This window comes from Lactuca virosa, chromosome 7, assembly GCF_052849685.1.
Source record: "Lactuca virosa cultivar CGN04683 chromosome 7, Lactuca_virosa_CGN04683_v6, whole genome shotgun sequence".
Classification (NCBI taxonomy): Eukaryota; Viridiplantae; Streptophyta; class Magnoliopsida; order Asterales; family Asteraceae; genus Lactuca; species Lactuca virosa.
The window spans coordinates 168,465,739-168,487,682 of NC_136432.1; the positions used below are offsets into that span (position 1 = coordinate 168,465,739).

Below are 21,944 nucleotides of genomic sequence, written 5' to 3' on the forward strand. Positions count from 1 at the left end.
GTACCCACTTATACAGGAAATACCCCCATTGAAATTTTTTTGATGAAAAAACCCAAAAATACTTTAAATTTTCAAAACTTTTTAGTTATATATATATATATATATATATATATATATATATATATATATATATATATATATATATATATATATATATATATATATATATATATTGTAACACCCCAAGTCCATGTATAGCTTGTGAACCCTAATCTATTGAGCATTTGTCCATTTGGCCCTTTTGTAGAGAAGAAGTGGTAAATGGGTACGCGAGGCGTACTAGAGTGTACGCTCAGCGTACTTATGTGCGTGCATTGGATGCGGAGGCCACCTAGTACGTTGGGCGTAACGGAGGGTACGCTGGGGGTACTAGGCCCAAAATGAAAACCTTAATTTGGGGGTGTGGCCCTATATAAAGGAAGTGATGGCCTCATTCCTGGCCACCATTCCCAGACACCAAACCCTCCTAACCCTAAATCTTCGTTCTTATAGCTTGTATGTGCATTTGAGAGCTTGTGAGTATAATCTTGTGTTCTTGAAGTGGAGAAGAAGCTTTGGAGAAGAAGAGTGAGAGTCCAGGCTTGTGGATCTGAGCTTAGTTGTGTGGAAAGCTTCACTTAGAGGTATAAAGCTTCAAGCTTTCTCACTCTTTTGATTTGTGCATTTTTATGGAGTATTTTAGGGTTTTGTCCCAAAAGATGGAGACTTTATGAGATAATAAGCTCCAAAGACCTTGATCTGTCCCCTTTTAGTGTATTTTGTGGAGTAGAGTCATAAAAATCTAATCTTGGACGTTTGGAGTAAACTATGCATGAGATATGAGCTTCATGAGGAAAGAGGATGGGTGTTTTGAGTGTTTGTGACCCAATCAGCCATGCAAAGGCCTAAAGTCACTGACTTTATGAATTAAGAGACATTAGGGAGTCTAGATCTGTGATATGAGCCAATGTCTTAACTGATTAAGACCAAAAACATTAGGAGAGTGAAACTGGGGCATACGCTGAGGTAATCCCAGTACACGCAGCGTAGGGGTCGAGCATCCCCGATGACTTGCATGGCAGCCGAGTACGCCCAACGTAGAGAGTTGGTACGCGCAGCGTACTCCCTGCCGTTGACTTTCGGTTGACTTTTAGGGTTTGGTCAATTTGTGGACTATAAGGCCATAGAGGGGTAAAATGGTCTTTTTCCCTTCTGTGAGTTTGTAGAAGGGTTAGTTTAGCTTCAATGAGAGCCTTATTAATTAGGGATTATTATCATTGTGTTAGGAGGAGGCTAGACCGGTGATTCGAGTTCGATATTATCCGATTTCTTACGAGGTGAGTCTTCTCACTATACTTACCTTGAGTGGTATTCTATGTGTGACCGGAGGGTCTTATGTGCATATACTGTGTATTGATATATCCTGCTAGTTGTCTTTGTGATTTATATGTTGTGTATTATATTGAGTTGCCCAGGTGAGGGACCGGAGGGTCCAACTGAGTAGTGGGACCAGAGGGTCCCACTGAGACACATTGATCGGAGGGTCTTATCTGAGTATAGCCATGAGAGGCTAATGAGATATGTGTGGTATTTTGGGGAACTCACTAAGCTTTGTGTTTACCGTGTTATGTGTTATGTGTTTCAGGTACTTCTTAGGATCACGGGAAGGCACTGGCTTGATTGTACACGCGTCTTAGATTTGAGTTATGTTTGAGAGGATCCTGGATTGTTATATATTCAGTTTTTGGGATATGTGTTGGATGATTTGATACTATAACACTTTTGAAATGTTTGAATTGAGGAAAATGTGTTTTAAAATTTGAAAATTTTGGTTTGAAAATTTACATTGATATATATATATATATATATATATATATATATATATATATATATATATATATATATATATATATAATGGATCCGGCTAGCATTCGTTCTTGGTTTTTTCACTGTCACTGCTTGCAGCCTTTGCTGCAACGGGAGTGGATCTATATGGGTGAGAGTGAAAATAGCTACAAATTATCAAATATGTATATAATTGTTATTTGGGGAAATGATATAACTCATTAAAATTTCAACTTTTTGTTTAAATGGTCCCTAAAGTTTTTTTTTTTTTGGCTTTATGGGGGCATAAGGTGAGTTATGACCTACTCTTTTACTATTTTTCACCTGTTGCAACCCGTACGCATGACCACATGTACATTTTCAGCACAAGTCCGTAGTGACATGGCATTAATCGATAACGTGTACATTTTCAACAATTGGTATCCTGGTAAAAAGGAAGTAGGGGTGAACATATTAACCGAAAAAACAAGCCAAAACCAAATTAACCGAAATAACCGAACCATTTCTAAAAAAGGTGGTGCAGTTTCTATTTTTGATTAACCAAATACATATGGTTTGGTTATGGTTTTCACCCAAAACCGAACCACTAAAAACCAAACGGAACCAATAATATTAATAAATGTTTTTAATATAATATCATTTTAAATATATGATATGTAATTATATTTGGAATTGAAAATTTAAAGGGTAATTATTTGGAATTAAATGGGACACCTAATCTTATAACATATTAATAAGGCTATAAACATCGAATCATTCACTTTCTTATAACAATGTACTTTATGTTTTTCAGTTTTTATAAAAAAGTATTTTTTTAATCTCATTTTCGACCATTATGGTTAACCATGTATTAACCATTAACCATAACCATTCACCGACAAAAACGAAAACCAATATTAACCAATACACAATGGCTAATAAAATTTATTAACCACTTATAAGACCGGTGGGAGTGGGTGCGGCTAAGACCGCACCTTATGTGCCACGTTACCTGGAACACCGCCCCTAGACCGCGGTTTGGGTGCGGCTAGGGCCGCACTACGGCTGTACACAGGAGCGCTTGGAGGAGGAATTTGATTGGTTGCCTTTTTTACCGTTGGGAACGGTCAAAATTTTAAGTTTTTTTACTAACACTATAAATACACAATTATTTTAACCAAAATAACTGACAAAACTTCGTATTTTACAAACTTTTTTCTTTCAAAAATCTTTCAAAATGTCATCTTCCAAAAAGCCTACCAACTAAAAAACACCCACTAGAAACACCACAACCCGACCACCTTCATTCGATCAACCGATTTATTCGCCACATTTTTACCACTATGGCGGAATGCTTCCCTACTATCCATAACGTATCTTACAACCACAACGACCTACACAACCACTTCCACAAACACAAACATAACCTGACCTGGAATTTCATCATTTTGATTTTGTTTGTCAACCGGAATTTGTTCCACAAACACAATCACAACCACAAACACTTATTTCTGATTCCGAACCCGAATTTGTTCAAGAAACTCAACCCGCTCGACCACAAAATAAAATAAAAAAGAGAAGGCGGATGCTAAACCGTGGGAAGCCCATGAAGTGTTATCGTTGGCACAATCATGGGTTGACGTTTTAGAAGATCCGATGACGGGAAAGGACCAAAAACATGACCGGTTTTGGATGCACGTTAAAGCTAGGTTTCACAAGGGAATGAACGTAGAACCATATCGTACTAAGCATGAAGTCTACTCAAAATGGGGAAAGATTTGTTTAATAATTTATATAACAACATCAAACGACAATGGAGAAGTGGAAAAAGTGGCGATGTGATTTTGGAGAAATCTTTTAACATTTACCACAAAGAGTAAAAGAAGCCTTTCAAGTTTTTTGAAGTCTGGAATCTAGTCAAAGACAACAAAAATGACAAAATAAAAAAACAATCGAGTAGCACATCGATAGTGGCTCAAAACGGTCAAGAACTTTTGAATCCGATCAAACTACATCAGATGCCCGTGTTCATTTCGACCTCAACGATGATGAGCTCATTGAAGTTTCACCACCCTCCCGACCGATGAGAAGGGACAAATCGAAAAGAAAAGGCAAGAGCTAAGCGTCGGAGTCGGATGACTTGAAAGAAATGGGCAAAAATGTGAAAGACATAAAAGATAGAATGGATAAATTTTTACAACTTGCTTCGGATAGAGAGGCTCAGAAACAAAGAGACAACGACATGAGAGTGCTAGTGATGGACACGTCGATCAGGGATGAGCTTCAAGTTGTTTTGACGATGAAGGAGGACGTCAAAACACGTTACACTAATCGTTTTTAATTTTCTAGTTTTTTTTTTCCAAGTTTTTAATCGTTTGATGTGTGTTTTTTTTTTAAGTTGTAGGTTTAATATTTCTAGTTTGGTTTTCTAAATTTTTGTGTTTATTTTTTTTAAGTTAGCAATGTAATGGTAATTTTATTTTTAATTAATGAAATATTATATTTTTTAAAAAGAATAAAGTTTTTATTTATTAAAAAAAACCCCAAGTGTGGCACCATTCGTGGGTGTGGTATGAAAACCACACTTTTGTGGTAAAATGGTGGCGCCTACGTGGCATTGGGGTTTCATGAGGAGTGTGACACCACTCCTTCCAGCCTAATGGTTATGGTTCGGTTTTAGCAAAAAACTGAACCAAAACGCCCCATACACACCGTAAAAAAAGTAGCTCGATGCGCTTATTCAAATGCTCTCGTCGTGCCTATTGTTCGAACTAATGTGTTCACATATACAAGCACCAGATGCACCGACCATCAATGATGGGCGAGATGTTGATGGTCAGATGAATGAGCCTCCAAGCTCTAGCCTGGTGCACCCAAGCAATTGAATCAGATGCGCTATAGCTTAAAATCAAATTTGTGCATAATGATCTTGATTGGCCTAGCTGTTGTATCCCTGATGCGCCCTGCAACTTGATGATCTTTGATTGTCAGCAAAGGTTGAAGATGATGCTCCTGATGACCCTAGACTAGCTCGACTGTCAGGTGAAGAGACACCTACTAGGTGCTCGACGAAATGCCAAATCATATGTGAAGTTCTAAATGCGCTCACATGGAGAAAAATGTGCATGATGCACTGGATTTGACCAGGATATTCTGCTTGATGTGATCATCCATCATCAAGAATTTTAGCCTCAATAATATCTCCTTTTATTGGCAAACAAGTAGAAAATTACATATCTGTTTATTCACTAAAAAAAAACTTTTGTACCAATGACAAAGACCAAAATGGTAATTAAAATGCGTCGAAATTCAAAATGCAAGGTTGTTATTTTTTTTCATAGTTCTTCCGTTTCACCCATAGTCTCCCCCATGTCTAACAAATGAAGGGTTTCGACACACTGATAAAAGTAACATAAACTTGAAGCATCATTGAAGTCGCCTACTCTTGATAGCACCCCCGTCTTGCGATTATAATCTTGGAGCCCATGAGAATGAGTATTTAGCAACAAATCATCATTGTTGGTCGGTTGCGGTTGCAATTGCAAAGCTCCAAGAACATAAAGTTCACCTGTATTGATTTTAAAAACCACAGACCAAGAATCATCTCTCCATACCCAAATCCATCTTTCATTAAATTCACGATGATGAGAAATCAAAGCTAAAGAACCTTGGATGGTTGTTAGTCCTGTCGTAATCCAATGTCCATTGGATGTAGGCAATGGAATCATACCAAAAACATGAGTGCTCAAATCGAATGTTAGTATACAACAAATGCATATGTCTTTTGGTTCTGTTTGATAAACATGTATCACCCAACACAACACTCCATTGAAAAACAAGGCATCATGTTGCACACTACAAATCTGATTTTCATGTTTAGGGGAAGCAATCTCACACCAAGTGCCACTCTTCACAGCATAAACAAATGAATGGTTTTTGACATATGATATCCGGACAATTTTGTAATCATCACTGATTGGATCGAATCCAAACCCAATACCTTGCAACGAAAAGGATTCAGATCTCCGAGGAAATTCAGGCATGTTTAGTTTGCGCTTGATTGAAGGGTTGCATAGGGTAAAACCTTTTTTAGTCCGCAAACAGAAAATTCCATTACATGAACCAATAGTTCCCCCAGAAGGGAACGAGATTGTTGTTGTTATACCAATGTATCCACGTTTGGGACACAAATACAATGGCAATTCCTCCTCTCCATGTAAGGTATAAAAAGATTCTGCTTCTTTATTTTGATGTCTGAAGAGGATTTTTTGTGGGGATCCAAAAGTGTGCATGCGTATAAAACTAGGGCTAGAAATACAAGTATATAACGACTTAGAGAGTGATCTTAATCGGAGGAGGGATTTGGGTGGTAGTCTTGTAAATATTTCAACAATCAAATCTTCGCATAGATAATCTGACATCTGCATTTTTCCAACAAGATAAATATCAGTTCCAATCAAGATTATTCTCTGTTTGCATAACTTTAGAATTCTTGTAAATATTCATGGTTGTGTGAATGGATGAGTAAAAGCCATCGGGGATTTATATGCTTATTTATTTATGTATATATCAGTGATGCAATTCGATTTAGTTTTGTTTGTCATATTTGCAATCAATAAGAAATATTCTATAAATGTTATTCACAAGATTATAATGTTGGTGAATCTGAAATTTTTTGTAGCCCATCGCATAAACTATAAGGCAAAAAAAGAAGCTGATTGTTCAAAAACCACTCACCAGATAACTTGGAAGAGGAACAGTGGATCACGATGAAGAAGAGGATTTTTGATTATTCAAAAAAAGACCCTGACTGTATTTATTTTCAAGGCCGTATAACTCGTTTCTACCCCTGCATGGGCTGCTAAAACGAACAATGGGCCTGCCCTTATGCATATATTGCATTAGGAGAAGTTAGATCATACCAACGTAACATACGCATGAAAACAAGGAGCATTTTTTAGTTGTAGAATACAACAATTAAGATTAAATTTATTTATAACATCTAAGTTTTAATTTTATCTTTTCGGTCATGATGTTTTCTGATGACTCCTCTCCAGCACCATCCAAAGTAGGGGTGAGCATGGTGCGGTTTGATGCGGTTTTAAGGCCAAACCGAATCGCAAAAAGCAAGGTGCGGTTTTTGCATTCTTAAAACCGTTGGGTGCGGTTTTCCAATGGTTCGGTTTTGCGGTTTCTAAATGCGGTTTCGGTTTGTATCGGTGCGGTTTCAGTTTTAAGCTGATTCTAAAATTTGGTGTGGTCTTTGATGTTTTTTGGTGTATTTAAAAAAAAACACGATAACAATGTGCATGTAAGCTTGTATGGTGCAATTTTTTTCACTTTTTGAAACCATTTATTTGTAAAAGTTTATTTTCAGTTCAAAACAAATTATATAAATCAAAAGTTCTAAGAAAAAAAATTGAATTTTGGTTTACTTGTTAGTTAATTAGTAACCTACTCTGTTGTGATTTTAACTACAAAAATAAAAACTAAATAGATAATAAGTTTGGAAAATGATTTGGAATCCCGACTAAATGGCTAAAACCAACTATCAAAGTCCAAAGTCCAAATATAATATGTATTAATATTTCTTAGTATTTCGAAAAAGATGTATATATTATCGAATATAAATATAAATTAGTGATTTATTATTTTATAAATCTTCGGTGCGGTTCGTTTTTGATGGACCGGTTTCTTGGTAAAAACCGCACCGACCTGCAGACCTTCGGTTTTTGCAAAAATGAAATCTGCACCATTGGTTTTTGCATCGGTTTCGGTTTATTGGTTGCGGTTTGTTGCGGTTTTATCGGTTTATTTTTAGTCGGTTCGGTTTTTGCTCACCACTAACCCAAAGAAATAGTTGTACAACTGAGCCTCGACAACATTAAAAAATGTGTGGCCAAAACCAATGTAAAACTGACAGACGCCTAGAGAGTGATCTAAAATATATTTTCAAACTATAACCACCATTTTTTTTTTCTAAACTACCAACTATTGCTCATTCACTTTACCTCAAAAACTGGATCTACGTCGGAACAACTTCGAACATTTTTAAAGCTCGAACGGAAAATTCAAGCAAAATATGATGATTAATTATGCATTTTAGTTTTATTAATATCATCATAATTTTTATTTTCAGATTAGTGTATTTTTTGTTTTATTAATGTAATTTGTATTCGTTTTATGAATGGAGTTTATATTTTGCTTTTGGAAATGGAATTTTTTAAGCGTTGTATTAAAATAAATAAAAAATAAAAAGATATGAATGATGTGGAGTGGTGTTCCTAAGGTTAGTGGTGTAGTGAAGCTGCGACGACACATTTTTAGAGTAAGGACACGGTGAACCATACCCTATAGGCCATTGGCTTACTACCTCACCATCACCGGAAAAAACATTCAATCATCTGGATTTTCTGGATTTTCCACCACAGGCCTTATTCGGATCAGATCTTGTGAAGAAAATGTTGGTCTGAAGTCCGAAGATCAAATATGGGTTCATCTTGTGAAGAAAACGAAGTCCAAAGCACATATATGGGTTCATTATGCATGGATTCAAGTTTGGTATTCATTTGGGTTCGATTGGTTTCACCATGAACACGAAGAACAAACACCCTCACTTACTCTCTCCTTCTCGCATTATCAATTTCTTATTTTTCATTTCGTTTTGTTTTCTTCTTTCTTTTGGTCCCATGATGTTTTATCCTCTAGGTTCACACTAATTAGTAATTACACACAAAGATGATCAACAACCGAAAACCGATTTTACTTTCCTTTTTGTCATCTCCAATTCCTAAATGTCGCAATAATGAGCCCCCCATCGAGCAAATTATTTACGTTTGGGCTCGTATCAATGTGGTACTCTTCAAAATGTTATTGCTCAGCAAAGCAAACATAACTGTCTCTCATCTTTCTCCTTCCGATCGACTGTGTGCTTTTCATTGGCGGCCATAGATGCAGATTCTCGTTATCTCCCTCCCGGAATTTGAACACAAGGGTTTGGGCTTTATGGGAAAAAACAAAAACAAGAAACGAGGGAGTTAGACCATCTTCAACCGCACTCTATTTTTGAGTGAATAGTAGTGCTAATAGTGATTCATCTCCAACCTGGTTTTAATTTTCACTTTTTTTACACTAAAATGAATAATCAGAGTATATATTCTTTCTCTCAAACTCTTTTACATTTTCATTAAAACCCCTTGAATTTGAAAGTTTTTTACTATTTATCTAAAATATTTCATTTTACTAGCTTTAAAATTTATATTATTATATTAATATAACCAAATACATAATTTGTATAAAATAATTTAAAGAAAAAACATCATTTTTGGTCCTTGTGTTTTTTCCAGATCAGTAGTTTAGTCCCTAAGTTCAAAATTTTTTACAGATGGTCCCTATGTTTTCAAAACTTTTGATGTTCGGTCATTTTTGCTAACTCCATCAGCTTTTGGCCATTAAGTGAAGGGCATTTTCGTCATTTACTATCCAATGACTATTTATGAGGTTTTCTCTTATTTAAAAAAAATGAAATTTAATATGGAAAGGCTCTCTCTCTCTCTCTCTCTCCCCCCCTCTCTCTCTCTCTCTCTCACACACACACACACAGAGTAAAACCAGACTCCATCTCAATGATTCCATCGTCGCCTCTCTCAATCATGTTTGCAAATAAGTTCCTACAATCCTTAAAAAAATCGATTTGGCAGATCAGATCTTTGAAAGTCAATTAAAAACAAGCACAAACCCACACTAGATTTCTGTTCCTGAATCTAAATCTCCTTGATTCCATCATTTCCTCTCACAATCGTCTTCCCTTTGCCATTCCAAATTTCGGTGAACACAATGTTTCACCTCCGACGATAACCTTTGCGCCACACATGTCTCCATCTTCACTTTAGAAACACCACACGTGACTCCCCTTCTCTTCGTTATGTCATCTCCGACCAGAGCAACCATTTAGCACCGACGATATACGATCAATACACCGAGTTGAAATAAATCAAAAACCAAAAAAACACATCAACTGAAGCTTACCAAAGTGTCAGAGACCTGAAGTTGTTCAGCGGTGAGACTTAGATACAATCCATGGAAGTTACCGTCTACGATTTGTAGATATGCTTGAAGGAGATCATACCACATTCTTAAAGGAGATTGAAACACAAACACAAAACTGGACACACCACACACGCATACACAAGTGGCATGTAACATCCCAATATCATGTATTTTTATTATTGCTTTTATCTTTATCAAAAGTTGTACAATTGGTCCCTTGAGGAAAAAGACATGCATTTGTGGTCGTACGCAAGGCGTACTCAAGAGTATGTGCAGCATACTCATGCAACTTGGAATCGCAGATGATCCGCTAGTATGTTGGGCATATGTATGGTACGTCGGGCGTACTAGCCCAAACTCTAAACCCTAATCTAAAGGGGTGCTCCCTATTTAAACAACATTATGTCCCCATTTGATCATCTTTATCAGCCACCATTCCCTCCCTAAACCCTAATTCCGAGTTGAGTTGCTTGTGTGAGTCTTGTGAGCTTATTGAGTGTTTTTGGTGCATCTAGTTGAAGAAGGAAACTAGAGAAGAAGGAGTAGGTGCTAGCAAGCTTGTAGATCCACGGACCTTTCCTCTTGGTGCATCATTTTCATGTATAAATTTTATACATTGATAAGTTTTTCATTAGATCTACATGGTTGAAGTTTTATGAACTTTTGTCCCCAAGATTAGACCTTTATGAGTTTGGAGCACTCCAGAGGCTTGTAGCTGTCCTTTCATGCATTATAGGACTTGTAGATTTATAAAAATGATTTCTTGATCAATTCCTATGGCTCATATATCAGCAAAGTAGCTTAGAATGTGTTGGAAGTTTAAGTTTGTTGCATCGGGACTTTTCTAGCCATGAAAAGGCTTAAAGTCGATGAATTTATGAAATAAGTCGCCTTAGGATGGCCAGATCTGAAGTTGGGGGTTAGATGTCTTAATGGATTAAGATACAAAGTTGACAAGTTGAAACAGATGGAGTAGGTCGTGCGTACTCCTGGCTACGCAGGCGGAGTAGGTCGTGCGTACTCCTGGTTACGCCCTGCGTAGCCGGTTCCAACCCCGACCATACGCCGTTCGAGTTGTACGCCTCGCGTAAGGAGAGGTACGCCCAGCGTACCCGTTGGGCAGTTGACTTTTGTTGACTTTTGACCTTTGGTCAAGATTTAGGGTTTTGGACCATGGGAAGGGAAAAATGGTCTTTTTGCCCTTAGAGGACTTAGTTGTAGGATTTGGACTCGCGAGTTGAGTTTTGGGCCTTAATGATTAGTTAGGGTTAATTATTTCATTGATTAGGCGAAGTCTAGTTCCGGCAGTTCGGGTGTGAGGTTTTCTTGTCGTCAGTATCAGGTGAGTCTCCTCACTTATTGTCACCTATGAGGTAAAATAGTTGTATCTGTGATGAACAGTTGGGTCTAGCTGTTATTATTATGTTATGTTATTTATATGTGACCGAGACTATTGATAGTCTCCAGGGTTGCTGATAACCCATAGGACGTGCTGTTAGCCCACTAGAACTGCTGATAGTCCCCAGGGTTGCTGATAACTCATAGTTGTTTATTTGTGATGAGTTGTATGTGGTATCTTGGGGAACTCACTAAGCTTCATGCTTACAGTTGTTGATTTATATGTGGCAGGTATTTCTGAGGACCAAGGGAAGGTGAATGTCTGATTGTACACACTCATTGGGAGATTTACTACTGGGACAATTTGTGAACCCTGATATTTTGTGATAATGGTTGTTTTGGATAATTATGTATTTGATAACTTGGCTTGTGAAACCTTAATTTTGGTAAATTAAAAGTGAAATATTTGGTCTAAGATTTGAGGTGTTACATTTGGTATTATAGCCTTGGTTTGACGGATTTGGATGAACCTCTGGGTGATTGCAAACTCACACTAAGGATCTGAAAAAAAAATTAAGAATCTAATAGAGAAATGAAGATTTTTATAGGAGAAAACCGAGTAAAGCAATATATATAATCAACCAGTGCTCGAGCGGTAGTTTCCCAAAATACCCCAACCTATATTATGAGTAGTGTAAAGCAGATATATTATGACCTGATAGAATTGAATGCTAGTTAGTGGTAGGCTAAGGAATCTTGCAGGAATGGTGTGGTAATGTTGCCTGATTTGTGATGCCTTAGCCTGAGAGTTCATTCTTACGAGATTGAATCTGTCATTACTTGTTGATTAGTGTATGCTATATAATTGTACATAGTTAGGATTTTATAGCCTTAGAATGCCTGATTTAGCCTTTCTTCCTGTTCTTTGTCTGGTTGTGGATTTGAGGTAGGATCATTTATTCCAATGTCTATTGAGTCTCATATTATGTACAATTGGCATACACGAAGCAAATGGCGAGGACAACGGAGATCTTGTGAGGCAGAGCAGTACATGAGAGTAGTCTAGAGTTAGTGTCTAGATGCTTAGTCGTGGTTCTAAGGAACCAGCAGGGCAAGTCCATAGTTGATTTGAGGAAGTAGAGTCCTTGTGACTTAGGGCCTTGAGGGGACAACTTGAGACAAATACGGGTTGGTGTGGAAGGTAGTATTGGGCCGTATTACTGGAAGCACTAGATCTGTACGCGGCTCGAGGAGGAACATCAAGATACTAAAGAGCTCGTAGGTGGTTACCCGAGGTTCAGGCTCCAGCGACCCCGAGAGGCCGAGTGCCAGCGATGATGAGATTTGCAGGATTGTTGCCGCGGAGGTGGCCGCAGCAATCAGAGGGGCTATTCCATAGATGTTTTGGTCTATCAAGACCATGCTGATTGAGACTTTTGACGAGCGATATGCTGCCGTCACTGAGGCTGCTGCTGCCGCAGCCACTACAGCTGTTGTTGCTGCGAGATCACATGGGGTGATTTGTTGTGGTATCGAGAGTTCAACAACACGAAGCTACCCGAGTTTGATGGGACCCAGGATCTGATTGATGCTATGAGATGGATCTCTGATTTTGAGGGATGTTTTTACACCTGCGCCTGTCCAGAGAATCTGAGGGTTCGTTTCGTGATGAACCTGCTTCGCTTGGGAACAAAGGACCGGTGCAAGTTTGTGACAGTTAATTACACTATTGTAGAGCATATTACGGTGACTTGGGAGAGGTTTACTGAGATGTTCAGGGATGAGTTTGTACCCGTGGTTGAGCGGGAAAGGTTGGCCCAGGAGTTCATATCTCTCAAGCAGAAGACAGAGATGGTAACTGAGATCACCAGGATGTTTCATGAGAGGGCCTTGTTTTGCCCTGAGCAGGTTTCCACGGAGTGGGCCCGTGTTAATCGGTATTTGAGTATTCTGAGGAGAGATATCTGGGAGTTTGTGGCGAACACCACATATCGGATATTGGTTGAGCTGCAGACCAATACCAGGAGGCGAGAGATTGAGCTGGAGACCCAGGATAAAGAGGAGAGGGAGACCCAGTGGAGAGATAGGAGGCTAGTATAGTCGCAGCCGGCGATTAAGCGGCCCAAACCCGCTGATCATAGAGCTAGAGGTCAGAAGGGCCGCACTTGCCGAAAGTGCGGCAAGGGTCATGAGTGACCCTGTCGGTCAGGATCGGCTTGCTACCTTTGTGTGATCGTGGGTATGGATTAGTTGAGTCGGTTTGGGGCTCTGATTGACTGTGAGAGTCAGTTGGTGAAAGTTCGAGACCCTAGTGGGGGAGTGCTGACTATCTATGACGAGGGTACTAGGTCGGGATCAGCCTTCTGTTCTGCCGCCAGGGTAAGACAGAGTTTGCAGCATGGGTGTATGGGTTATCTGGCGTATGTAGTGGATACTTGGGTTGAGGAGAAGGGATCGGCATCTATTTATGATGTTCAGGTAGTACGTGATTTTCCCGATGTTTTCCCGAGGAGTTACCAGGTGTGCCTCCTGCAAGGCAAGTGGAGTTTCGGATCGATCTAATTCTGGGCGCAGTGCCGATCACCAAGGCACCGTACCGTCTTGCACCTCCTGAGATGCAGGAGTTATCCTCTCAGCTTTAGGAGCTGCTAGGAAAAGGGTTTATTCGGCCGAGCAGTTCTCCTTGGGGAGCACCGATCCTTTTTGTTAGAAAGAACGATGGTTCAAACTGGATGTGCATCAATTACCAAGAGTTGAACAAGCTGACGGTCATTACCCATTGCCGAGGATTGATGATCTTTTCGACCATCTTCAGGGGTCATCTTGGTTTTCCAAGATCGATTTGAGGTCCGACTATCATCAGATGAGGGTGCGAGAGGAGGATATTTAAAGAAGGCCTTCCGAACTCGCTATGGGCATTATGAGTTCGTGGTGATGCTTTTTGGGCTCACCAACGCATCGGTGGTGTTCATGGATCTCATGAACCGGGTGTGCAGGCCTATGTTGGATCGATCGGTGATCGTCTTCATCAATGACATTCTGGTCTATTCGAAGACTAGAGAGCAGCACAAGTAGCATTTACATGGGGTTCTTAGGGTTTTGAGGATGGAGAGGTTTTTCGCCAAATTCTCCAAGTGTGACTTCTAGTTGCGGGAGGTTCAGTTTTTGGGAGACCTCGTTAATCAGAACGGTATCTTAGATGACCCATCAAAGATAGAGGCGGTGATGCAGTGGGAAGTGCCGAGATCTCCATCTGAGATTTGAAGCTTCCTTGGATTGACGGGATATTATCGGAGATTCACTAGAGACTTCTCCAAGATTGATGTTCCTTTCACCAAGTTGAAAAATGAAGGATGTTGTTTTTAGTTGGGGGTTTGAGCAGTAGGCATCATATGAGACTCTTCGCCAGAGATTATGTGAGGCGATGGTACTTGCCCTCCCTGAGGGAGTTGAGGACTTTGTAGTCTATTGTGATGCATCCATTACAGGGTTAGGTGTTGTATTGATGCAAATCGGGCATGTGATAGCATACACTTCGAGGCAGCTGAAGCCTCACTATGCGAAGTATCTCACACATGATTTGGAGTTGGGGGCGGTGGTTTTCACCCTCAAGATTTGGCATCACTATCTCTATGGTGTTCGGTGCACCATCTACACGGACCATAAGAGCCTGAGATATCTTATGGATCAGCCTAACCTGAATGTAAGGCAAAGGAGGTGGTTGGATGTAGTGAGAGCCTATGATTGTGAGCTTATGTATCACCCGGGCAAGGCCAATGTGGTGGTCGACGCCTTGAGTCGGAGGGCGGTGAGTGCCCCGATTTGGGATGTTTGCGTGAGGATGACTGTGATGACTCCAAGTTTTAGAGATTACAAAAAATGAAAAATGAAAGTGCACCTCTATTTATAGAGTTTATGAATAGTTAACTCCAAATATGAAGTTTACTATTCATAACTTTATATTTGGTGTAAAAAAGAGTAGGGTTGGAGAACATCAACACTATTTTTTACGCCAAATATAAAGTAACTTTATTTATAGAGTGGGTTGGAGATGCTCATATGGTGTGAAGTATAAATGATGAACATTGGTAATGCTCATAAACAATTACCTCCATCTATTTTATGAAATGTCTGGAAAGCAGTTAAAAGGCGCAAACTGAACGAGGAACTTGGTCATGTTGGGATGATTTTGTCTTATAAAACCGGGACTTTTAATTAGTAACCAAATGGGGTTCTAGAAATTCTAGATTGAAGGAACTTTCTTATGGTGGTGATGTAAACAAGACTGTTCGTTCTGCCTTCGAAAGAATGGATATTGATAGTTTTATTTACTAAGGTAACAAGCCTCGAATTAAACATGTAGTTTGATAAAGTTAGTTTCTCTTTTTTAATATTTTATGAAACATCCATATGCTTTTTGGTCAACACTATATATAACCAAAAATGATTATTGTAGTTGATATTAGATTTAGTTGAGTTTGCTAACTTTAATATGCATAAATATTGGTTCACAATATTAGCTATCGTGTATTGCATTTTCTTATTTTAGTACTTATTTTCCACTTATGTAAAGCACATCAATAAGGTAAGAGTTAGTGAAGAACCTTTGTGATGGTGTTCATTTCCGTATGGTTAAGGGTAAAGAATGAAGGAGATGTGGGGTTGGAGATGAATGTGGGCCTTGTGTTGTGCCTAAGAGAAGGAGAGGTATGGGTTTCTTCATTTTTATTTAATAAAACTTTAAATTAAATTATAAAAAAAATATATAATAAGAACAAGTTAGTCATTTCAGTTTGAATAGAGACCAAAACCACAGTAAAACATGTTAATAAGGACCAACTTTGCAATAAGTAATTGCGATGGTGTTGGCGGAGGTGACAATGGTGGTAAGGATGGAGATGTGGTGGTAATGGCGGTGGAGGGGATGGATATGATAGTAGGGGTGGTGGCGATAGTGGGGGGTGGGGGTGGTGGTTGTGGTCGTAGAGGTGGCAGTTATGGATACTTATTTAATAATCACAATACTTGGTTGCCATTTTTATTTAATTTATCTATATTAGTTCTAGGATTTTCATCATAACATTGTATTTTGAAAAATCTACCAATGTCATTGAAATATAAAGTAATTTTCACTTCCATAACTAATAATTTTAAAGGTATAATGTCCCAATAAGAAAAAATATTGGACTTGCAATGCTCTAAACAAATAGATTTCTCAAAGTACAATACCTTGATAAGAAAAAAAAGTTTAAAGTTCATTGTTTTAATAGAAAGAAATTAAAATAGGATGCTCTAATAAACAAATAAATTAAAATAGGAGGCTCTAATATGTAAATATGTTCTATGTCCAGATTTATCACTTAAACAAAAGACAATTGTAATCCAAGAAACATAAGCACTATGTATGCAAACACAAGATACATATAGTATATGTTCATTTCTAATTACATTAAAAGGTAAGGTGTTGGCAAGTTGTCTGTTCAATTCAAATTAAACAATGCTTTTGTCTTAATAACTGTATAGGCTTAATGATAACAAAAGATATATGACATGCCAACAGAAGCATATCTTGATTTCGACACTTCTTGATCCAATGAGTAGGAAGCTGGGTACGAGAAAAGGTAAGAGGATATTTGATTTCTCAAGTAAAAAATATCATCTATACCATTCATAAATTTTCAAAATATCATATTTACCCAAATTATTATTTTAATCAACTTTTTAATAACATCATGTATAAAAATGTTTATGTATTTCCACCAAGTTTTAAGTAAAAAAAATTTTCTAACAAGTTTACCCCTCAAATTTAAGTAGTGACCATAGTATGAATGAGAGAAGTACAAGCCTCCCACCTGTACTTGATTGACTTACGCCTTCATTATCTGCAGCAACTATGTATGCAATTGAAAAGCCTACGCTGTTCTATGTAGCATACACATGTACATATGAAGGTTAGTATGACAATCACATAACATGTTGGAATTCTTGCATTGCTGATTCTGCTAGTTTGGATCCACTTTGTTAGTATGGTTTCATATAATAAAGTGATTTATGCTTGTTTTACTACCAAATCTTGTCAAGCTATTGGGGATTTGATGCACCTGCAAAGATATATTGTTAAAGTTTTAGATCTTGTTAAGGTTTTGTATTTTTGTTTTGAGTAAATTACTAAAACCGTTCCCGTGGTTTGGTAAAAATCGGTTTCTCATATGAGAAGAGATGGAGTGACTTCTGAAAGAGCCCCTTACACGTGATACTTGTGCTTAATAACATCAAGTGAGTTGAATAACATAAAGTAAATCCGAGTTCAAACAAATACAAACAAAAAGAGGTCAAAGTATAAAGTTACCACTTACAAGTGGAGCAGGAAGGATTCTAGCATTTATCATTGTCATTTGTTCGTCCATATCTAATTTAATTCCTTTGCTAATCGTTGCATGAACTACAAACACTAGAAAAATAACACTACAATTTTAAATTATACAATAAAAAAACTGTATAAAATTTAGTTAACAAAATTCATACAATATTTATAATTTCTATCATAATAGTTGAGTAGGTTGTGGCATGTACTCCTAATATAGTTCATCGCTTGTTGTTCATTCGGTTCAATCTTTATATCTTTGGCCTCTAACAATGATACATATTTATAATTGCACATTGTTGTTAGCACAAATTATATTGGCAACTGGTTTTCTTTTCCAAAAAATATATATAATAAAAGCATACCTCCATTGGAAGATATTTAGGTGTTTTATTTGTACCAGCTTCGATTGCATGTAGGTATGGATACCATAACTTAAAGTTGTGTTTCTCTTGGATATATTTCCATTATCAAGAAAAGTATAAAGATATAACCCACAAAAAATTAGCAAAACATTCTTTTTAAAGTAATAAATTGATCATTTGAAGCTTACGTTAGTTTACTTGTCAATTGAACTGTCAATTTACAAATTTTATAGTGTCTTGTATAACTTTCGAGAAGGAGAGCTATTGCAGGTATCAAGGCGGAAGTTAGACTTAAAATTTTACAAGATACTAGAGAATTCTGGAATTGACAGTTTAACCGACAAGTGAACTAACGTAAGGTTCAAATGATCAATTTACTAGTTTGAAAAAAATGTTTTGCTAATTTTTTTGGGTGACATTTTTTTATTTTTCTTGAGAATGAGAGTACATCCAAGACGATCACACTTTTGAGTTATGGTCCACACATACTTACAATCCAAGCTAGTACAGCCAAAAAGCCTAAATATCTTCCAACGTATGTTTTTATTATATTTTTTGGAATAAAAAACCGGTTACCAATGTAACTTGTGCCGACAATAATCTGCTATTATAGATACGTATTATTGTTTAAGGCCAAAGATATGATATTGAACCGAACAGACAACACATACAACAGGTGTAGAACTATATCAGGAATACATGCCACAACCCCCATCCAACATGACAAAAATCATGAGTAAGGTATGAATTTTGTTATCTAATATTTAATAAAGTTTTTTATTGTCTAATTTAAAGATGTATTTTTTTATTCTGGTAGGAATTTGGATTATATGTGGATGCGCAAATAACAATAATAAATGCTACAATACTTCCCGCTCCATTTGTAAGGCCGGACGGAGTGGACCGCGGGGAAACCGCAGGATCGGTTCCCGCATGAAGACACACCGCACCGTGGGTGCGGGAAAGGAGTAGCGGGAAGAGGGTGGGGGGAGAGAGTTCCGCTCTCTCTCTCTCTTCTAACCATTGGCTATGCGCTTTTTTTTCTTTTTTTATTCCAAACGGCTATATAGCCGTTATATATATATATATATATATATATATATATATATATATATATATATATATATATATATATATATATATATATATATATATTCTTTTTTCTTTCCCTTTTCTTAACCTATAAATACTCAAACATTCTATCATTTTTTTTAACCCATAACCTATATTTCTTTCTAAAAAATATTATTCAAAATGTCATCATCTTCATCATCCGATTCGACGGCTGTAGAGGAGGCTAAGTTTATCGGTTCCGTCATGGCGAAAACGGTTGCATACTATCAAAACCGACTAGGCGAAACATCACGTGCACGACCTAACCTAAGAAAGCCGCCGTTACGTAGAAATCACGAAGCCGGACACGATCGCCTTATAGAAGATTATTTTGCAGATGACGCCATCTACGCTGTAAAGTTTCGACGTCGGTTCCGGATGAGGAAGGAACTATTCTTACGTATTGTTGGCGATTTGGAAGGCCGCTTTCCATATTTCCAATGGAAAATGGATGCAAGGGGAAAAAAAGGTTTCTCTCCCATTCAAAAATGCACGGCTTCAATTCGTCAGCTAGCATACGGCATGGGCGCAGACAAATGGGACGAGTATTTTAGGATGTCAGAGCGTACCGTGCGGGAGTGTGTGTAAAAGTTCTGCAAAGCGATCTGTTTGGTTTATGGGCAACGATATTTGCGCAAACCAACTATCAACGATATCCACCAATTGTATACGGTGCATGAAGGCAAGCATGGATTCCCTGGAATGCTAGGTAGTATCGATTGCATGCATTGGAGTTGGTCATTATGCCCCAACGCATGGCGTGGTCAGTACATGAGAGGCGACCACAAAGAGCCGACGATCATTCTAGAGGCTATCACATCACATGATCTTTGGATATGGCATGCATTCTTTGGTCCAACTGGTGCAAACAATGACATCAATGTGCTAGACCAGTCGCCGGTATTCAACGATATCTACCTTGGAAAGTCACACGATGTACCTTTTCAAGCAAATGGGGTAGCATATAAGCGTGGATACTATCTTACTGACGGTATATATCCTCCCTTGTCTGTTTTTGTGAAATCGTTTACATGTCCTAACGACCCGAATAGGAAAAAGTTTAAAGAGGCGCACGAGTCAGCTAGGAAGGATGTGGAGCGAGCATTTGGTGTACTTAAGAGACGTTGGCAAGTACTAACGGTCGGGGCAAGGTCATATGAGGTGAAAAGGATTCTTGAAGACGAAGGAAGAGCGATATGCCGATACAACGAAAATGAAGTTTTGCCAAATGTCGAAGGAGTAGCCGTTGGTACACAAGAGTATAGGGTGAATAGAAGAGAAGTACACAATCGCGACATTCATCAGGCCCTTCGTGCTGATTTGGTGGAGCACATTTATAGGGCTCATATTCAGCCCCCGTACGAGTTATCTCACGATGATTTGTTTGACGAATCAGACGAGGATTCTGATATGTTCGTCGAGAGTGAAGATTCTGACGACGAGAGTGACGCTGGGGAGAATGATGCAGACGATCAAGACGATGACGAAGACGATGATTCCGAGTGACGTATTTTGGTTTAAATAAAATTAGGATATTAATTATGTTTTCTATGTTGTAGGTTGTTTGATTTTTTTTGCGGTTTTTTTTTATTTTTCTACTTATTTAAATATTAGGGTTAATGTAATTTTTATTTTAATTAATGAAATGCTTTTTATTTTTAATTAAATTTTATGTTTGATATTAATTTAAAAATTATAAATCAAAAAAAAATTATTTTATTTAATATAAAAAAAAAGTGAGGGAAGGGCTTCCCACCCATTCCTTGGCTTTTAGGTGAGGGAAAGGAAAGTGAGGGAAGGAGGGGTATGGCCCACCAAAAGTGAGGGAAGCTTCCCTCCCACACCCTCCGGTCTAAGTGGTAACTTTACACTATGATCTCTTCTTCTTTTGTTTCTATTTGTTTTAACTTGGATTCCGTTATGTTATTCAGTTCAAGTATCCAGTGTTGGACTTTGCTTTGTAGAGGAACTGTTAACTTCTCAAGACAGGAGGTTTTAGGGTTACGCAATTTATTAATGGACTTTACGTGGAATATGCTCAAGTTCAACAGGAATCCATGGATTTCAACAATTTCAGAATAAGTGAGTAAATTGCTAGCAAATTAAGGAAATCAAAAAGTAAGCAGATTCACTACGTTTAAGATCAATCTATACGATTTTTATAAGGATACAGACTTTATCCCCAAAACACTACCTTCATTTCACGACATATACTAAAATGACAAGAATAAAAGTCGAACAAACAGATAGAGAGAGTAAGAGAGACTACTTGATGATCACCCGAAGGGGGAAAAGAACCGAGAAATTCCTTCACAGTAGCTTCTGATCGAATACCTAAAAGTTACAACAACAATGAGGGCAGTTAAAAAAACAACAGTTAATTAAGCAGAAAAACAAGAGCAATTTGTAAGCAAACCAGGATCAAACGAGAAGTCAAAGCTGTTTGGAGCAGCTTCGAGAGAGTATGCAAAACAATCCAAAAAGGTAAAAACCCTCCGCTTCAATAATAAAATTCAACCCTAGCATGAAGTTACACGAATTCAAATCGTGGGATAATCCAAGAAAAAAAATAGATCACAAATTTGATCAGAATCTCAAACACAGAATACCTTGTTGTGTTATTATGTTCTCAAGAGACAAAGATGCATGTAACGGCCCAAAAGTAATGGTAAAATTTTTCTTTTTAAAAACTAGTCAACTCCTTCATTGAATTGTTCAGAATAAGCATCAAGTTATAATATCCAAAACATCAGAGTACAATTATATCAAATGCGGAAATCATGAGGGGAGGATGTTGTGCCATCTCGTCGGGCCCTTCCCTTTGGAATTGGATATACCTGAAACCATAAACATAAACTGTAAGCAGAAAGCTTAGTGAGTTCCCTCAAGTACCATATACCACACATGAAAGA

General features: G+C 37.8%; 2 protein-coding genes across 2 annotated transcripts; one reads left to right on the forward strand and one right to left on the reverse strand.

The window, feature by feature from the left end:
• Positions 1-4,999: 4,999 nt before the first annotated feature.
• Positions 5,000-6,588, reverse strand: LOC145125593 (F-box/kelch-repeat protein At2g43270-like). The gene is made up of 2 exons (XM_079061033.1): positions 6,541-6,588; positions 5,000-6,224 (listed from the first exon to the last, which is right to left on the reverse strand). Exon 2 carries the CDS (start codon positions 6,222-6,224, stop codon positions 5,139-5,141), a length of 1,086 nt encoding a protein of 361 aa, XP_078917159.1. The 5' UTR covers positions 6,541-6,588; the 3' UTR covers positions 5,000-5,138.
• Positions 6,589-19,173: 12,585 nt separating this feature from the next.
• Positions 19,174-20,538, forward strand: LOC145127304 (uncharacterized). Its single transcript, XM_079062521.1, has 2 exons — positions 19,174-19,501; positions 19,715-20,538. The coding sequence occupies exons 1-2, from the start codon at positions 19,174-19,176 to the stop codon at positions 20,536-20,538; spliced, it is 1,152 nt and encodes a 383-aa protein (XP_078918647.1).
• Positions 20,539-21,944: the final 1,406 nt, after the last annotated feature.